The sequence below is a fragment of the Bubalus bubalis genome, chromosome 5 (genome assembly GCF_019923935.1).
Source record: "Bubalus bubalis isolate 160015118507 breed Murrah chromosome 5, NDDB_SH_1, whole genome shotgun sequence".
In the NCBI taxonomy this organism is placed as follows: Eukaryota; Metazoa; Chordata; class Mammalia; order Artiodactyla; family Bovidae; genus Bubalus; species Bubalus bubalis.
Window position 1 is genome coordinate 129,462,337 of NC_059161.1, and position 20,466 is coordinate 129,482,802.

Here is a 20,466-nt window from a genome sequence, read left to right on the forward strand (position 1 = left end):
AGAGTTCATTTAGGAGATGTGGGATCCCAGGATGGAATGCAGACTGTGACAAAAGAGTCTAATTGTATTAAAAATGTAAAAACAACCTCACTGGAGGAGACGGGGGAATAAACTGCTGACCTCAGGTGACTGCGGGAGTGAGCAAAGGCAGAAGAAATCACACAAGTACTGATCTCTAGTGGATGAAGCTGTCTCCCACTGTGGGTGCAGGTCAACAACCCGGGAACCACTATATCTCTACTCTGGAAAAGAGCAGTTAAACACACAGACGGCTGAGAACAGAGCCAGGTTTCTCACCATCTGCATGGGCTGTTACAGAAAAGCAAGGGGTGGGGACTGGAATGATCCTTATGGTGACCGATGAGGACTGGGGACATCAGTATGAATTCATGGTTGGTTTACTCTAGATTCAGATGGGTACACATGGAAACTGGCCTGTATCTATTCACGCACAAGTGCGCACACACGTATCTCCTTGCTCCTTCCTCTGAGAAAGCACACAAGCCATGACTCCCCAGAAGTGATGAGCACACCCAGCGCCCAGATCTTGGTCTCTAAGACCACCCTCCCAGGACTGCTGAAGGAACAGCAGATTGCATGACTAGAGCAGGAAACACCCAGGATGAGCCTGGAACACCTTCCGGTGCCCAGAAGCAAGAAAGTGGTGTGAGAAGAAGAGGAAGAAGGAGAAGGAAGAGGAGGGGGGCAGGGGCAGGAGGGAGGAGGAGAAAGAGAAGAAGAATCCACGTGGACATTGGAGCCAAATGCAAGAGCCCCCAGCGGTCAAGGCTGGAGCCATCTGAACAACAAAATATATAAAGTAGCATTGTGCGTGTGTGCGTGCTAAGCCGCTTCCGGCATGTCTGACTCTTTGCAACCCCATGGACCAGGCTCCTCATTCCATAGGGTTGTCCAGGCAAGAACACTGGAGTGGGTTGCCATGCCCTCCTCCAGGGGCCCTTCCCGACCCAGGGATCAAACCCACATCTCTTATGTCTCCTGCACTGGCAGGCGAGTTCTTTAGCACACGCACCACCGGGGAAGCCCGAGTGGTATTATATTATAACTCAGACTTAAATTGCATATCCATGCGTCCACACTGGTAAAAATAAATGAGTAAAAATAAATGAATGGGAGAGAGGAGACAAATTTCATCTGCTGAAGAATTCCAAGTAGTTTATGGAGTTCACTCTGCCCAGGAAGAGGCGGAGCAGAACTCCTCATCTGTGAGTGTGGGCGGGGCTCAGTAATTCTCCAGAAGACAGTCGATAAAGGAGGAAAAAGAGGAACCACAGCGGAGAAGCCTGAATGCACAGCTCAGCCAGGGGAGCAAGGTCCACAACCCAGTGATGACCGTGCCTCGATACGATGTGATGAGAAGGGGTCCACCTCTGCAACCTTCCTCCCAAACCTGCGTGCCCCCGTGTAATCATGACCCAAACGTCAGACAGACCTCAACAGAGGGACATGCACAAAACATCTGACCGGTTCTCCTCCAGGTGGCCAAGGTCATCGAAAACAAGGAAAGCCCTGCAAAGCGTCATAAGCAAGGGGGCTTACAGAGACAGGAGGACTGGCTGTCACGAGGGATCCGGAAACGGAAAGAGGACATTCAGTAACGACCAAGGAAAGATGAGCGACATACAGGTCTCACTTCGTGAGGCCACCTATGGTCCTTTCTGAAACCCGGCGGGTGACAAACGAGAAAACGTCGGCAAGGATCGCATGTGCCGTTGCTCACCCAAACGCAGGTCTCTCTGAACCAGGAACCGCACGTGACCAGCCACACGCGCCCGATGTCTCCGGGGCCACGGCTCGGTGGCCCTCACGCGGCCTCCATCGGCAGCGCTACTTGGCGCATCTCGGACCCTCTGCGGACCGACGTTTACGAGGCCCCAGGACCGCGTCCTCACGGTGCTGTTACTTCTGGGGAATTTTCGCCGGACTCATTCAGGGGCAAGGACGAGACAGCAGCATACACACCGGAGGGCCACGATCGTTAAGTCAGGACCCACCGCCCGAGGCCCCTTCTAATGGGCCGTGCGGGAGCTGGGCAGGGGCGCGCGGCAGCGCCGGGCACGTCTTGGCCCAGATGATGAGCTACCACCGCATGGAAGCTAATGGCATCACTGGAGCGCAGAAACGAGGCCGGGACTCACCGCGGGGGCTCTGCAAAACCAGCCCGATCAACGCATATTCAACTTCTACTTCTCATCAAGATTCTTCCAGGGCTGAGAGGCGTTTCTAGCTTTATTACGGCCCTGTCTTTGCTGTGCCTGGGCTAACTTTCCAGTTTGGGAAGACAGCACAAAATAAAAGCCCCAAGTTTTGCTCCAGTTGTTAGTTTCGCTTCCTTTTCAGGGCTCGAAACACCATCCGTCTCGTCCCAGAGGTTCCCACCAAAGCAGGAGATGAGCCAAGACCCCACTGGACGAGTCTATTTCTTTAGGCTACTCTCACTGTTACCTAATCAAATTTCCATCTGAACGGGGACCAGACGGTCAGAATAACCCAGGCTGCTTTGTTTTAATAGACAGGCCGCTCCTCCAGGATTTAATTATCTCTGGTGCGTCCCTTAGTCCAGAAGTGCCGTTTTGGCCCGCGTGGGGCCCCGCGCTCAGCCCGGGAGCGCCCCCAGGACACGCATCCCACATGCAGGGATGCAGCACTCGTGTTGCGAGCCTCTCTGCGCTTCCTGCGCTTGGGAAGGAAGCCGCTTCCAGCTCTCTGCTCCGGGAGTGAAGTCTGGTTCTCAGTCTGACTCTGCTTCTTGGCGGCTGGCTTTTGAGGAAGTCATAGATCTCAGCTAGGAGCCGCCAGGACACAGGCTCACCCTGGGATCATCAGAGCTGCGGAGGACGACCGCGCAGCATCTGGAATAAAGCGCGGGGAAGCGGGGGAGCGGCTCTGCCTCCCCCGGGCTGCAGTGGATGACTCGCCCCAGGAGCTTGGAGACTCTACTTAAAGCCCACGCTCTGGAGCCCGTCCTCCACAAGGAGACAAGCCACTGCAACGGGAAGCCCACACACCCTAACGGGAGAGCAGCCCCCGCTCACGGCAACTGGGGAAAGTCCACGCGCAGCAACGAAGACCCAGCACAGCCGAAATTAAATAAAGAAGTAATTTTTAAAAAATGGCCCTAGACCACTGACTTAAAAAAAAAAAAAAACCCACTGTGTTTGATCACTGTCAGATCTGTCCACACGGAGCCTGCACGGATGTTCACAGCAACTTTCATCACTAACACCTGGAAGCCACCGAGGTGCTCTTCCGTAGGTGGACGGATAAAAGCTGTGGAGTACCAGCCAGTGGAATGTTCTTTGGACCTAAAAAGGCACAGACGAGGGAGGGAAGGGCTGGGAGCCTGGGACTGGCAGAGGCAGACCATCACATAGGACAGGAGAGCAGGGTCCCGCTGTACAGCACAGGGAGCTGTTGCTGCGTTCCATATCTTGGGATAAGCCATAATGGAAAAGAATATAAAAAAAGAAATGTCTATATGTGCAAAACTGAGTCACTTTGCTGGAGAGCAGAGTTTGGCACAACATTGTAGATCGACTATAATAAAAAAATGAGCTATCAAACCACGAAAAGACACGGATGAGATGTAAGTGCCTATGACTAAGTGAAACACGCCAATCTGAAAAGGCCACACACTCGGTGATTCCAACTACATGACATTCTGGAAAAAGCCAAACTGTGGATTCAGTAAGAAGAACTGTGGTTGCCAGGGGTTAGAGGGAGGGAGGGACAGGCAGAGCACAGAGGGTTTTTCGGGCAGTAAAGCTAAACTTGCTTGATGGTGAATACGTGTCCTTACACGCTTGCCTACACCCACGGAATGTACAACAGCGAGGGAAGCCTGATGTGAAAGTGGATGTGAGTTAACACCAGTGCATCGGCATTGACTCAGCAGGGTGTTGCTGGCCACGCTGATGTCAGGCGCTAGCCGTGCAGGAGCCTGGGAGGTGGGCGGTTACACGGAACCCCTGTTCCTTCCGTTCAGTATTCTGTAAACCTAAAACTGCTCTAAAAAATCAACTCCAAGGTGGCTCGGACAGTAAAGAATCTGCCTGCAATGTACGAGACCCGGGTTTGATCCCTGGGTTGAGGAGATGTCTTGGAGAAGGGAATGGCAACCCACTCCAGTATTCTTGCCTGGCGAATCCCACGGACAGAGGAGCCTGGCGGGCTACAGTCCATGGGGGGCCGCAGAGAGTGGGACATGACTGAGCGACTGACACTCTCACTTTCAGGGGGAAGGGGAAGTTCTGCTGTACAGAGACTAGTAGCTACCAGAAGTACAACTGATGTAGAAAGGTACCCTTTGGCAGTCTCCACGTGAGAGCTGTTCAATAATTCTGCTTTTAACGTTGAAAGTGAAAATAAATAAAAAGTTATAATTTATCTACCCAGACTCCCCCCAGAAACCACCCACCCCAAATCCTCTGATTACTGTTAATTACTGGGTGAGACCCTGGAACGTCCTGGAACAGGACCGTCTGCCCAGGAGATGGGGTCCTGCCCCTGCTCCCCACCTGCAGGCGGGGGAGTCTCAGCCTTTGCTGGAGCCCCTGCTCTTAAGTCTGTGCTCTGCCAGGCGCTAGTTTACATGGACTTGAGGGGAAAACGGGTTTCTCAGAAAACGGCTCTTCCAGCTCAGTGAGTCCAGAGGCCGTCATTACGGGGCTGGTTCAGGAAACCCCAACGTTTATTTGACCCAGTGCCAACTTCTCCGTGGGTCGCTGCTGGCGGATCGAGCCTTTTTCAATTTCGGGGGAGAGTGGGGAATATCCTCCTCTGTCTTCCTCCTTCCTGGGTCCCCGAGGCTCCAATCCATCTGCTCTCTCGATGACTCCATCCATCATCACAAGGACATTTTTTTTTTTGGTTTGGTTGCTTTTTTTAACCTTTATTTATCTCTGGCTGGGTCTCCGTTGCTGGGCGTGGGCTTTCTCCAGCTCTGGAGTGTGGGCTTCTCAACGCAGTGGCCTCTCTCTTCGCAGAGCACAGGCTCATAAAAGCTCCAGTAGCTGTGGCACAGGCTTAGCTGCTCCGCAGCATGTGGGGTCTTCCCAGACCAGGGATCGAACCTGTGTCCCCTGCATCAGCAGGCACATTCTTAACTGTTGGACCACCAGAGAAATCCAAGGGCAGCATTTTAAACTCCAGTGGGAGGCCAAGAGCATGTCCACTGACCCCGGTTTGGAAGCAATCTGGGGTCTAGGCTGACATGTTGTTAGAAGCTCCGTTAGGGTCAGCTCTGGAATAACAGTCACTTCAAACTCTTGGAATCCTGAGACGCTGGAGGGCTTGGTTCACGGTGGTAAGGAGCCAGTGGGAGGGGCGGTACTCGGCCCAAAGAACCATCCAGAAATAGCCGTGGATGCAGCCAGGTCAAGAGGGGCCAAAGGCCACCCAAGGAGAGAAGCCAGGTCAGGGACCACAGACCCCAGGCCTGGCTCAGGTCTGTGACTGTCCCCGGAGGCTCAGGTTCACGCTCAAGAACCCACGGACCCGTCTGTGGTTCAAGCCTCAGTGCCGGGAACCATGTCACCGTGATGAACCGAGCCCCACCACCCCACCACGAGCTGGGCGCCAGCCTAGATGGCCAGGCCCAGAGGAGCAGCCTGCTCACCACGGGGCCAGAACCAGCATGTGCTCACTGCTTGCCCCCCAACCTCAGCCTAGTGCTCAGACCCAGGGAGTCAGAGCCCCTGGTGCCCACCCCTGCTGCCCCTGCGGACGGAATGCCCAGCCCTGCCCCCCCCCCGCTCCCCATCTAGACTCTTCACAGAGGCCACTCCCCCACCTACTGCCTGGGACACGCCCTTCTCCCCAGCCCCGGGGCCTCACCTCACCAACCCTGCCCTTGGAAGGTCAGCCCCCTGCAGGCATGGCACTGCTTCCTCCTCCAGGGGTCCCCACCCACAGGAGCCCCCCTCAGCTTCATGCCCACATCATCCATCAGGACGGCCGGGAGCCCGGCTTGTTCATGTTGCCCTCCGCCCCAGCACACAGACCCCCAGATTCCCCGTCTCACCACGTCCGCTGGGCTGGTAACCTGCTCACCTTCAGCCAGGCCTCTGCACTCACCCCTGTCTAGGCCTGCGATCTCCTGACCCCTCCAAGTACCCACTCACGCTGTCCTGTGCCCTGGCATCTCGGGCATTGATGCTGCGTCACTGATGGACCAGCAGCCCTGCACTCACACGGCACAGCTCAATTTAGGGGACAGGAGTTGACAGTGGTCACAGCACGGCCACCTGTGTGTGGACGGGGACCGCCACGCCCGGAGGAGCACAGGGGTGGGTCCTGCCCAGCATCAGGGGTCAGAGGAGCCCCCACAGTGATGAGAAAGTTCCCTTCCTCAGCTGACAAACACACCTGCCGTGGGTTCAGGAACTGTGAGGGCCACGTGTGTATGCGATGTTGACATGGGGTGGGCGGGCTGCCCCATCCCAGGAGGAGAGGGGAGGGAGGCCCTGCTCGCTGAGTCTAAGACGAACGCTCTCTGCTCAGCATCACCCACCTGCCGGGGGGAGGGGGGGAGCCCTAAGTTGCCATGGAGACCCTCACCTGAGCTGCTCTCAGCTCTCACAACAGCCTCACTTCCGCTGGTTGAGATCACGTGTCCCGTGGGCACAGGGCTCTCCCTGGGGTGATGGTGCCTCCCCCCAAGGGACACTGCATAACGTCTGGAGACATCTTTGGTGGCCACAGCTGGTCAGGGCTTTCCTGGCATTAGTGGGTGAAAGCCAAGGAAGCCATAAACATCCCATGATGCACAGGGCAGCCCCCAGCATAAAGAACTGCCTGGGCCCGTGATGGAATATTATTCAGCCATGAAAAAGGAGGAAATCCCACTATTTGCAAGGATGTAGATGGACTGTGAGGGTGTGACACTGTGGTGAAAGAAGTCAGACGGAGAAAGATAGACACTGAACGATCTCACTGACACGTGGAGTCCAAAACAACAGAGCTCACAGAAACACAGAGCAGGCTGGCAGCTGCCCCGGGCAGGAGGCGGGGAGGGCAGGACAGGCGGAGGGCAGCAAAGGGTCCAGACCTCCAGCTGTAAGATAAGTGCGTGCCACGGATGCCGTGGGCAGTGTGGGGATGATAGTTAACCATGCTGCGCTGTCAGGAGGCCCCTGAGAGTCCAGTGGTCAGGACTCTGCATTCCCCATGCAGAGGACACAGACTGAAGCCCTGGTTGGGGGACTAAGATCCCACATGCCACACGGCATTGTATGGCTAAGAAAAAAAAATACTCTGTGTATATTTAAAAGTGGCTAAGAAAGCAGATGGGCTCCCCCTGGTGGCTCAGTGGTAAAGAATCTGCCTGCCAACGAAGCAGAAGCAGGCTCGATCCCTGGGTTGGGAAGATCCCCTGGAGAAGGAAATGGAAACCCACTCCAGTATCCTGCCTGGAGAATTCCATGGACAGAGGAGCCTGGAGGGCTACAGTCCATGAGGTCGCAAAAGAGCTGGACGTGACTTAGCAACTGAACGCCAATGAGAGACTAGCTCCTAAAAGTTCTCATCGTAAGAAAAAACAAGTGGAACTGTGGGTGGGGCTGGATATTAACTAGACGTGTTGCGGTGATCATTGCCCAGTGCATCCACAAACCAAATCGTTATACCGCACACTGAAAATTGCTCAGCCATAAAGCCGGAAACCAAAAGAGAAAAGAGAAGATTAAATAAAAGTGCCCATTTGGGACTGGTAAAAAACAGAAAGGCTCGCCCAGCCCCAAGGTCAGCAGGCCGGAGGACGGCGGCGGGCAGGGTCTATCCCACACGTGATCCGAGGCCCTGCGCACAGAGGCTTGGTTTCCAGCGGGGGGAGCTAGACACCTGTGAGTGCACGCCTGTCTTCCAGGGCAGGAGACAGCAGCTCTGTGTTATCCATTCATTCACTCATTCAACTCAGGTCCACGCTGAGCACCTTCCACCTGCCAGGTGCTGGCCAAGTGCCGGCCACTCCGGGAACAACACAGGCGCTCAGACGGGGAGAAAGCGTGTTTAAGACCCAGTGCAGGCTGATGCTGCGTGTGCAGGCTGATGCGTGTGCAGGCTGATGCGTGTGCAGGCTGATGCTGCATGTGAAGGCTGATGCTGCGTGTGCAGGCTGATGCGTGTGCAGGCTGATGCTGCGTGTGAAGGCTGATGCTGTGTGTGAAGGCTGATGCTGTGTGAAGGCTGATGCTGCGTGTGAAGGCTGATGCTGAACGACAGCATCGCCTCTTCTCCCTGAGCCCACGCTTCAGGGGGCCCTCCCCAAGTCTCTCCAGCCAGCCCTACCTCCGGTCTCCAGGTCGTGGAAATTCGGATCCAGGCCTCGGTCCAGCATTTTGACGATCTTCTCCACTGACCGATGCTGGATGTGATCCATGCATTTTTTCAAATTGGTCTGGACAGAAAAGTAAAAGTGGTTTTAGGGAGAAACGTCTCTACAGACCACAGGAAGGCTCCTTGTGGGGCACACACTGGCCTCCTCTACAGGAAAGAGAGCTACCCCTCAATAGGGCCCCACTGCAGACCCCAGGCCCACCGGGTATCGTCATTCTGTGTCTGGAACCCCAGGGCCAAGCTCAGAGCCCAGTACATGGAAAATGCCATCAGCCCACCCTGGATGAATGTTCTAGAACCAAACCCCCCCCCCCCCCCCCCGCCACTGATTCCTGTCCTTGCCTAAAGTCACAGGACGTTTCTTCACTTTCAGAAGGCTGAGCATCCTGGACCACTTTGAAAACAACACTTCCCAGGGCGCACCCCAGGTCTTCCGACTTCATTCCTGGTGAGCGAGGCCCAGGGATTGGCATTTGTGCTTCTTAATCTCTAAAGCGGCAGGCTCAGTGCGGGAGCAAAAGGGCACGGCTCACTCAGCTTAATCCAAGCAAGTCAAGGTGAAGGAGACAGTCACTCCTCAAAAGACAGAACCACCTGGGGCTCAGCCCTGACGGGGCCGCCCAGCCACACCTGCCAGGAAATGACGATCAGCCGTCTGTCTGGCAGACAGCCTGGATGTTTGATCATAATCATGGAATCCGAGATAGCTCTGTTGGATGAACCTAAGGCTCTGGCTGGCCAGTCCTCCGCCTCCACTCCACACCCTTCCTCCCCAAACACCCCGAAGCCCCTGGACCCTTCAGCCCAGGGACGCAGGCTGGATCTCCACCTGGATGCTTTCTGTACAATGTGGGAATAAAAGTTCACAACTATCCAAAGGCAGAGGGCACACGTGGTCACACGGAACACCTTCACTGCTTTTCGCTAATCGACATTATTTTAAAGGCACAAACACACTTTCATCACTTTCATCTACACAGTGGAGGGTTATTAAAAACCAAAAGTGCCAACACTTGGAGTCTAAACACGCCTGTGCGGGCGGATCCCAGGGCTGGGCTGAGAAAATCCAAGAGCAGCCTGACTGTCCTGTGCCTGAAAACTGCCAGCTGAAGCACAGAGTGGACGTGCCGAGGGGGTGGAGAGCCAGGCGGAAGGGCCACCAGCCACGCCTGGAGAACTCGAGCACAAAAATAGCACAACAGGCGGGCGACAACTCGCCGAACACGATGAAAATCCTCACGACCTTCCTGATACGAATGGGGGACGAAGCACAAACAAGGGGGACCCTGTAGGGCGGGGAAGCCCCCTGTGTGCTTGTGGCTCCAGGTGAGCTCACCTGGGCAGGTCAGGGCCGGCTCGGAGAAGCCGTCAGGCAGCGACCGGACGCTGGCCTTCCCTGAGCACTGCCGGAGATGCTCCGGGCTCCCTGGGGAGGGGTGGGGCGGGGCAGGGAGGGCATCCCTGGGCATCACACCACGTCCTCTGTGCTGGGCGAGGTGCCCGCCACACGCTCCAGCTCCAGCACACCCTGGACACGCACAGCATCCCTGGCAGGGCACAGCCGTGTCTGCACAGCAGCCCACGGAGCTTTGCTAACCCGCTCCCTCTCCCCTGCCGCCCTCGCGCAGCGGTCTGGCCTCCGAGCAGCTTATGTAAACAGCACTTTAACTACAAGGGCAGCAGCAGCAGGTACCTCCTGCAGTGCTGTCCCCTGTCTGGGCAGCAGCAGCTCAGAGGGAATGGCCACCCCTCCTTCCAGAAACACCGGGGGAGGTGAGTAGAAGGCACGGTCCCAGTCTCCTCTCTCTCAGTGACGTTACTTCCCTTTCGCACAGGTACCTACCGAGCCTGCCTCACACAGGAGGAGACGTCGGTGCTGTTTAACGGGGCTCTGGCGGCCGCAGGGGCCTCTTCAGCCCCAGCATCTGCCGGGAAGAAGAACCACTGTCCGAGAACCGCCCTGATCGCGGAAGACGCCGCCACAGGAACGACAGCACGAGCTGACACAAACACTCCTCGCTTACCTTCGTGTGCAGCTTGGCCAGCTGCTTCTCGTCCAGGTTGGTCTGTCTATACAACCGCTTCTTGTAGCGAAACTGACACAGACAAAGAAACAGGGGGGAAAAAAAGGAAAGAAAACCAGGTAAGTATTCCACACAGCTGGCCACAGAGAGCAACAGCCGGCCTCTTCCATGGCTATCTCACCCATGGCAGGGGCTCCCGAGCAAACCCTGTGGCGTTAAATAAACCGTTTGTATTCGAAGCACAGAGACTGCAACAACGCACGAGTGCCTTCTGCAGAGACGCTGCTGGGAACCACCAGGAGAAACGCGGGCAACCAGAGGGACGAGCACCCGGGAGCTTGGCGTTCCCTGCTCGCCTCTGCCTCCTCTGCCAGTGAGCCAGTCTCCCTACTGCCAGTGAGGCACCAAATCGGGACCTACTTCTCACATCAGCCACGTCCCCAGCATCAGCCACCTTTATTAAACACACATTAGAAGGCCGAAGAATTGATGCCTTCAAATTGTGGTGCTGGAGAAGACTCTTGCGAGTCCCTTGGACAGCAAGGAGATCCAACCAGTCCATCCTAAAGGAAATCAACCCTGCATATTCACTGGAAGGACTGAAGCTGAAGCTCCAATCCTTTGGCTACCTAATGGGAGGAGCCAGCTCATTGGAAAAGACCAGAGGATGAGATGGTTGGATGGCATCATCACCGACTCAACAGACATGACTTTGAGCAAGCTCCAGGAGATGGTGAAGGACAGGGAAGCCTGGCGTGCTGTAGTCCATGGGCTCACAGAGTCAGACACGACTGAGTGACTGAACAGCAACAGAAGCCCCAGCCTGGTGAAGCCGCCTGCGCACAGCGTCCGCCTGGGGCCTGAGCTCAGCCTCGCTCCCTCACACGTCAGTGCCTCCACTAACCTGGAGGAGACAGGAACACAGGGCACACGCTGGGCAGGTGCAATGATGTGCCCAGGAGGGCACCGTGGGGCTGCACGCGCTTCTGAATCCCCAGCAACCCCGCCTGACGCCCCCCTCCTCCCAGGTGCCCCAGACGCCCTAGGGTGGGTTTGGGAAGATGCTGGCAGCTTGGGCATCACTAGGTTTCTAGGTCGAAACATGGCTCCAATTCCAGCCCCACCACTGTCCCAGGGTAACCAAAAGTGGGGTCCAGCTGCTCGCCATTCAAAGCCAATCAAGAGGCCAGGTTGGTGGAAAGGGGAGTTTGACTGATTTTGGATGCTGGCAACCAGGGGTGGGGGCCAGGTGCCTCTTCAAAGGCGGACTCCCCTCCCGAACAGTCGGCGGGCAAGAGCTTTCACCGGCGGAGGGAGGGGCTGCAGGCACAGCCAGCTCTGACAGGCATCTTGGAGTTGGTCATCGGTGGTCGGACCAGCACCATATGGCTGTTTTCGCTACAGCTCGTCTGTAGTTCCAGTTCCCCTTTCTTTGAGGCCAGTTCCCCTTTCTTTGAGGCCAGTTCCCGGAACTGTGGCAGCTTATGTCACGGCTGGGCTTCCAGTGAGCAGTTCTGGATCACTGATCCCAGCGCTAGTGACCAGAACCCACCTGCCAGTGCAGGTGATGCAAGAGACGTGGGCTCGATCCCTGGGTCGGGAAGGAGGGCGCAGCAACCCACTCCAGTACTCTTGCCTGGAGAATTCCACCAACAGAGGAGCCTGGCGGGCTATAGACGACGGTCACGAAGAGTCAGACACGACTGAAGTCTTAGCACACACATGTTCAAGGATGCCCGTCACAACTACATTCTGGTCGTCGTGTAGTTAACTTCTTCCACCTCGCAGGGGTTTCTGTCCCTAAAAGACAGCTCCCAGGACATGGCTCAGAATAGTATCTATGGTGCTTGCTGCTGCTGCTGCTAAGTAGCTTCACTCGTGTCCGACTCTTAGCGACCCCATGGACTGCAGCCCACCAGGCTCCTCCGTCCGTGGGATTTTCTAGGCAAGAGTACTGGAGTTGGGTGCCATCGCCCTCTCCACTAGGGTCCTTGAGGAAGAACTAAAGGTGCTTGACTTCACTTAGAGACCAACCTTTATTATCTGGTCTGCTTTGAGTGTTTCCCTTCGTCTCTGCATGTTTTCACTTCTCTGATTAAATTTATTCTTTGGATAAAGTTTTTCCACAAACAAAAGGCGGGCAGAGGACGGGGGGCCTGGGCCACGCAGTCCTGCCCCGTTGCACTAGCAGCTGACTCATGGGGCTGAGCACCTGCCTTACCTGAGCCCCCGCTTCCTTGTCAGTCACACGGGGGTCACACACGAAGCTCCCAGGGCTGCCGGGGAGGGAACGTGAGCTTCCTGGCCCAGAACCAGCGCTGGGCAAACGGTCTTACCCTTCCTGCCCCCACTTCCTTTGATTCCCCCCCTCACTCGGAGGAGTTTAAATAACCATGGACGTGCCATGAGGGCTCAAAGCGGGGGGTGACCTAACTCTGAATGTCTGATTCCATTCACGTTTCCAGAGCGACCCCCTGGTGGCCTCCCCCCGACTCCAAACAGAAGAGCAATCCTGTAGCTAACCGCATTCCTCGGTGCCACAGACTGAAACCTGTTCTTTTTTTTTTTCTTTTTCCTAGGTGCCAAAATAAACCAGTGCAATCCGAAAATCCTGTGAAACGCAGGCAGCACCCAGTTCCTGGATCAGTGTGCTGCCGAGAACAGTCGGCGTCCATGCTCTTGAGCTGACCTCATGGGAGGAGACGCAGGCCATTTTAGTATTCTGCCCCTCTGGTTCTAGGGTCAACTGAGACACCACATTCTGAGGAAGGCCGTGAAGGCTCCCTATTGCCTATCCTCATCCAAGATGAGATGGCCTGTCTTCTCCACCCACCTTCATCCATGGCCCTGGGGACGCGGCTGTATGCGAGAGCCTCTGCTCAGTCACTCAGTCGTGTCTGACTCTTTGCGACCCCACAGACTGTAGCCCACCAGGCTCCTCTGTCCATGGGATTTTCCCTGGGAAGAATACTGGAGAGGGTGGCCATTTCCTCCTCCAGACAATCTTCCTGACCCAGGGATTGAACTCATGTCTCCTGCATTAGGAGGCAGATTCTTTACCACTGGGCCACCTAGGAAGCCCGTGGGAGTAACAGGAGAGAATGTAACAGCTTGCTAACTTGATGGATCTGTAGGACTTCAAGTCAGTGGGTGCTTCTTCCAGTTATTAAAAAAACACGCTCGGGTCGATAATACCTCTCGGCAGGAGGGTGAGCGAGCACTGACAGGAGAATGTCCGTTTCCAGAGTCATAATCGTTTGCAACATGTGGCTACAGAGAGACCCAGGCTCAGAAACACAAGTCCTTTTCTCACCCTTCTCTCCATGTGTCATAGGTAGCCAATCGTGCCTTACTGCAGAGTGATCCAAGGCTCAGATCCACGCTGCCCCTGGCGTGTCTGCCCCGCACAGCAGATCGCCCAGCAGGACGGAGGTCCAAGGAGATGAATGATGTGAGTGATGCTTCCATGGCAACGGGCACAGGCGGCAGCGGCAGCACGGCCGCTTGGGCTCGCCCGTCTCCGGGCCGTGCGCTCAGGGCGCTGCCGTGGGACAGGCACTCGAGCCTCAGGGCCACGGAGAAGGTGGCACGAACGTTCCCCTGCCTTCACGGCTCAGAGAGCGTCCCTCGGCGGCCAGGACAGGACCCAGGCTATCTGAGGTCACAGCCCCGGCTCCCCAGGCGGGACGTCAGAAGGACACGTCTGCCAGCTGTTCTGAAAGCCGGGACACAGCCCTGTCCGGTTCCACCAGGCTCTCCCGGGCCTCCTCTTGTTCAGGGCCGGGGGGTGGGATGGGCCAGCCTTCTCCAGGATGCTTTCCGATCGAGAGCAGGCTCTGGACTTCCTGTCCCCACCTGTTTTACTGTCTTTACGGACTGTCAGCCCCTAAAGGAGCTGCGTGTTTGCTGCTCCTGGCCTGTCCCCTCCCACAGAGGGCAAGCTCCATCAGACCAGAACCCTGACTGTCCTGCGTCGAGAGAGGGCTGGGACTGAGCAGGCAGGCCCCCAACAAGGGGCTGGTCAAGGAGCCGCACTTCACAGATGAGCAAACCGAGGCCGGGACAGGGGCCCACGTGACTCCTGAGAGGCCTGTCAGCTTTTCCTCCGTGGGAAACCTCCTCCCTGGCCCAGGGCACATTGGGGATCGCAGAACCTCAGCTTTGAAGTCCCCATCAGGCCTGGGAACGTGCAAGTTGGCTGCGGCCTCAGTCCATGGCATCTCTGACTTCAGAGTAACCCCCTATGGTGGCCCAGATGCCACCCATGATGCCACTCCCAAGCTCTCGAGGTTGATCAGGCTGAAATAAATACCATCACTCGATAATGAGGTGATGTGTGGGGCACCTGTAGAAGCGTCCACGTTTCCACCCACTTGTGTCTCTGTGTTAATACGTCACGTGGGGGGAGGGGTCCACTGGAGGCTGACGTGTCCACACCTCTGTACAGAACAGATGACTAACAAGGTCCTACCGTGCAGTAGGGGGATGCTACTCAGAGCTCTGCAATGGCCTATATGGGAAAAGACTATAACAGAGTGGGCATAAGTAAATGGACAACCGATGCGCTTTGCTGTACACTTGAGATTAACACAGCACCGTAAATCAACAATACTTCAATAAAACTCAATTTAAAAAAACTCGAATAGAATCTGTATCCCGCTGCTGTGTGAAAATCGGACAAATCTTAATTATGTTGACTTGGTCGTGGTGCTTTTCAGGTTTACTGTATCCTTCTACTTTGCCATCTATTCATTCTGTTAATTTTTGAGAGCCTGATACTAAAACTCCAACTAAAAAAATCTTAATTTATCTACTTAAAAAATAATTGTAATACATTGTGGAACTGTATGTAACTTTGTTCTGTACTTTCCAAGTCTCCTGTAAATGTGTTACCATACTTTCATAATTTAAAAAAATTTTTTTAATTAAATAATTTTTAAAAATGTTTCAAATTAAATAATTTTTAAAAATACACGATGTGGGAATTCCGTATGTAAACCTGGGCTCCCCAGGGGCAGGGTCTGGGGACAACGCCTTCTGCGGATGTGAGGCTGCCAGTGGATACCCCCTGAATGTCACGAGGCAGCCCACCCACCCAGGAGCACCTGACCCGCCACAGTGGCTCAAACAGCCCACTGGTCATTCCCGAGACTCCTGCTTCTGACAACAGCTGGATGGCCGCCGGCCACCCCATGCCAGGGAGAGACTCAGTGGGGCAGAGGCAAACTCCACTCTGCACCCCCAGACTCCAAGGTCCCGGGGACATGAGCTTGAGTCAGACCCGGGGTTCGCTCACAGCAAGACATCCCTGCAGCAGGACGTCCCTCTGACAGGTGCGTCCGATCCATAGTGAGAAAACAAGTGTCTATGCATTGCACGTGTGCCTGCCAAGTCGCTTCAGTCGTGTCCAACTCTTTGCAACTGTATGGACTGTAGCCTTCCAGGCTTCTCTGTCCATGGGATTCTCCATGCAAGAATACTGGAGTGGGTTGCCATGCCCTCGTCCAGGGGATCTTCCCCACCCAGGGATCAAACCCGCGTCTCTTACGTCTCCTGCATTGGCAAGCAGATTCTTTACCACGGGTGCCACCTGGTCCACAGACCAGGACAGAATCACCTGCGAGCTCACAAATGCAAACTATTGATTTAAGAGTGATTTCCGCAGAGGAGATAAACCCAGAGTCTGGGAAGGCGCCCCCCCCGCCCCCCGCTCCCCATCTCGCCGACTCTGGGCGGGCGAGCAGTACCTCCAGGGACGGGATGCCCTTGCCCACGGGCTGCGGGTACTCGCGCAGCAGTCGCTCCTCGTCCAGGAACTTGCCATCGCGCCCGTTGCTGGCCGGCTGGAACAGCCCGTAGTTCAGGACGTCCTTCAGGCTCTGGCTCAGCGAGCACAGAACCCGCTGCTTTGCAACCCACACCGTTGCATCCGGGTCGAATCGAATGCACTTCTGCAGGGAGGACAAGAGCCCTGGTTAGCAGGAAGCCCCCGGAGAAGGTGGCCAGAGATGCCCAAGGGGCCTCCATTCCATCCTGAGGCCTCCTCTGAGCTCTGGACTCTCTGGCTTTACGGTGAAAACCATGACCTTCTGGTCTCCTTGGCAAATACGAAAGGGGAAAAGCTCAGATGGAATCACTGATTCCGGGGCCCCGGCTCTCACTGTTGGCTCCAATCTCCGGGACCAGCTGCGTTTTCTGGTCATCACTTAACATCACAGACTGCCTTGGGCAGTTCTCCCACCTGTACAGAGCTTATCAAACTTGCCTGATTATTAAAACACACAAGGATGACCCTGCCTCCTCCCGGAAGAGTGTCTGATGCAGCGGGTCTGGGTCCAACCACAAAGCTGCATGTCTCGCAAGTTTCAAGGTGATGTTACTGCAGCTGGCCCAGGAAACACTGGGGACCACGGCTCGAGAACCGCAGAGCGGCTGCATTTCTACGCCGAAGGCTCTCCATGGACACCTCACAGACAGCCTCCTTTCCTCACCTCACTGATGGGCGAGCCCGGGGTACAGGCATCTGTGCCCCACCCACACAACTCTGAACCTCAGGGCTGTAAAAACCCTGAGAGTGCCCCTCCCAAACCATAAAGGAAGGCAATTATGAAAAACGGTTTGACTTAGAAATCGTATCCGGTGCCATGAAAGTTAATTTTTGAAAAGGTTAAATGGTACAGACGGTTCCCGCAGACCAACCGTGAACAACACTTCTCAAGAACAGAACAGCGCCGCTAGGAACACGAACACGCGACTTGGTCACACTCCCAGGTCCCGTCTGGGAGACCCATCCACGAGCCAGGAAAACAAGCGCTAGGCCGAATCCACTTCTGACTGCAACCTCGTTTTTACTGAATTAAAGCTGTGTTCTACTGCACCGCCGTCGGCAGGGGCTCAGAACTTTGCTTAGTCAGTGTAAAAGCATTCAGACAGGATGAGCGCATGAGCCTGGAACCAGGTCTCCGCAGGGGCGCCCACATGCCCAAGGAGGCCCCAAGGCCCTTCTCCCTCCCTGACCCTCCGCCTGGGCCAGGCCTCCCGGGAGGGTAAGAGGATCCCGCTTCTCAACAATGAGGTTGGTGGAGCAGGCAGCCCGGAATCCCACTGCCAGGAAACCTGACCCCACGGGCATAAGCATGCCATCTGTCCCTCTTCAATGGCAAAGGCTGGAGAGTAAGGCTCAAAGTTTGTCTCAGGGCTGCAAGGCAGGTCGGGGGCCAGTTGCTCACTTCGGGAACTGCCAGCCACCCCCTGCCACCTCGGGCTGAGGAAGAAGAGTGCAAACTCCCAGTCCATCTGAGCTCTCCCAGCTGTGACCAAGTGGGGCTGCACATCCCTCCGCTGTTCCTGCTTGGAGAATCCTTGCTGGCCTCTGGTTCCAACTGCACAGATAACTCCAGTTCCCTTAGACACCAGCGTCCAGAGGGCCTGAGGGTCCCTCCCTGTGGCTGGCAGAAAGGAACCTGCCACCAGGTGGGTGCTGAGCGGAGCACAGGCTGGGAGTCAGGCCCCAGGGGGTCTGTGTGGCGTTTGTAGGTGGTCCCAGAGATTACTGGTGCCCACTGCCACTCAGTGGGCAGAGCTGGGGAGGCTGCCTCTGTGCACTGTGTGGGCTGGTTGCACAACGAAAGGGTGTCCTGCTCCAAAAATGCCAGGAGGGCCCCACTGAGAAACTGCTAGAAGGAACAGGAGCTCGGAGGTCAGAAAGGCTTGAGTTTACAACCCAGCTGCACACACTAACCTCATGATCCTGGGCAAACTCACCTGCTCAGCAGTTGCCCTGATTCTGATGAAAACCATCCCAACTACATAACCTGGAGGTCTGTTGTAAGGATCATACAGAACAGATAATATGTGCTGTTGTGGGCTGAACTGTGTCCCTCTCCCAAAAGATAAGGGTTCCTACTCCTTAAGGAGCCCCGAGTCTATCTAGTAGGGCATAATGACCATGACAATATTGGTGGTGATGGTGGAGGTGCTCGTGGTGAAGACGTAATGATGGTGCTGATGGTGGAGACAATGAACACCGCATAATACTGCACATTAACGCACAGAGGGGAATCTAGAAAAATGGTATGTTGTTGTTGTTCAGTCACCAAGTCGTGTCTGACCCTTTTGAGACCCTATGGACTGTAGCCCACCAGGCTTCTTTGTCCATGGGATTCTCCAGGCAAGAATACTGGTGTGGGTCACCATTTCCTTCTCCAGGGAATCTTCCCAACCCAGGGATCAAACTGGCATCTCCTGCACTGGCAGGCGGATTCTCTGCCACAGAGCCACCAGGGACGCCCATAGAAAAACGGCATAGATGATCTTATTTGCAAAGCAGAAATGCAGACACAGATGGAGAGAGCAAAAGTACGGACACCAAGGCGGGGGAAGGGGACGGAATGAATTGGGAGATTGGGACCGACACATATATACGATTCACAACTATACATAAAACAGATAAGTAATGAGCGCCTACTGCATACCACAGGAAGCTCTACTCCATGCCCTGTGATGACGGAAATGGGAAGGAGATCCAAAAAGGAAGAGATAGATGTATGTTATATACATATGCTTAATATAGTTGATTCACTTTGCTGTATAGCAGAAACTAACACAACTTTGTAAAGCAACTATATGCCAATAAAAATTTTAAATTTTTTAGAAATAAATAACAAGTACTCAGACAAAACTGAAAAAAAAAAAGGAAAAAACATGGCAAGAGAATTCTATGCAAGAGAGTAAACTGCTCTCCAAACCTGTCCTGGGCCCTGAGAAGCGGAGACGATGGCAATGGCTGTTTTCTAAGATGCTATAGGAGTAAGAAGCTTGAAACACACAAAGCTTGAAAGAACGGTAAATATTACACTCTGTGAAATACACATCGTTAGAGTGAGCTGTCTGCAGGCCAAGGGAAGAACCATCAACAACACAGGCTGAATTACATATCTGTTCAGATCACCTCCTCAGCTAGCTCACAGTCCTCAGATGACTTAAATTCAGCTCATTCTTGACTTTCTCCAGGAAAAAGCCAGGAGGGGGAGGGGGAAGGGAACTGACAAAGCCTTCGGGGGTCATCGTGCTGCGGGGGGACCCCGCATCACCCCATTCCAGATACGGAGCTGGAAACACAGAGCCCAGTGCTTTCAGCAAGAAAGCAGGATATTCTGAAAGAAATCCCTGCTTCTGAGCACGTCTTTCATTGCAAAAGAAGCACGTTTCATGACATCCTCAATGCTTTCATGATGCATTTCAAAGACTCTCAACAAACAGAACCTGCCAGGAGTCATTTAAAGGTGCATCGAGGGGTGCCTGGCCTCTAAGAGCTGTTCACCTGCCACTTGCAAACCTCTGCCCCCTCAAACCGTGACTGGGACGGTTTCCAAATGCAATTGCCCAAATGAAATGATGCTTTTTGCTGTGGACAAAGATCCATCAGGTTGGACTCGTGGTGGAGAATAGCCAAATGCTGTCACAGGTCACACACAAAGGGATGTATACAGAAGGGGAAACCGTGAGTGACCTTGACCGAGAAGGACAGCTTGGTCTGAGGAAGGTGACGGCCAGGAGCCACACTGGTGCTTATGAACGTTTAAACACTAAGAAAGGCCAAGGTGGCCATGGGTTAGGGTTTTCCAATCAGAATAACATTTTTCAAAGAATAAGAGTTTGAGAGCAGCCCCTGACGCTGATGAAGCAGTGGGCAGACCTGGTGACCTCTGAGGGCCCAGCTAGCGGTCCTCCGCGCCCTCAAGGTCCCGGCACCCGAGAGGCACTGCTTGGGCTCTGCCAGAGATTCCCGCCCTCCCTGGAGGTGAGTTCATTTTCCTTGTTGGTCCCCATGATTTCCGGCAAGCACAGAGCAAAGTGGAGGATCTGATGCCGGCTAAGAGGTCCTCCTAGAAGCTCTAAGAGCAGAAGGAGGAGGATTAAGCCGTGCTGACCACAGACACAAAGTGCTCACCATGTGCCTGCCAGTCCAGCGAAGAAACTGCGTCAAATCCATCATTCTCCCCGTGTTCTTCTGGCGGAGGTATCAGCAGCCCCAAGCCCAGAAGGGAACACCCTGGATCCTCAGGTCTGCCCACAGCATCACACA

General features: G+C 54.9%; 1 protein-coding gene across 3 annotated transcripts in view; it reads right to left on the bottom strand.

The window, feature by feature from the left end:
• The window catches only part of SHANK2 (SH3 and multiple ankyrin repeat domains 2), a 558,458-nt gene that overhangs the window by 435,218 nt on the left and 102,774 nt on the right, over positions 1-20,466 (bottom strand). For all 3 annotated transcript variants that reach the window (XM_044943817.2, XM_044943819.2, XM_044943818.2), the window contains exons 4-6: positions 16,127-16,330; positions 10,380-10,451; positions 8,308-8,416 (exon numbers count right to left, since the gene is read on the bottom strand). In XM_044943817.2, the coding sequence (XP_044799752.2) occupies positions 8,308-8,416; positions 10,380-10,451; positions 16,127-16,330 (385 nt within the window). The remainder of the gene's footprint in view (positions 1-8,307; positions 8,417-10,379; positions 10,452-16,126; positions 16,331-20,466) is intronic.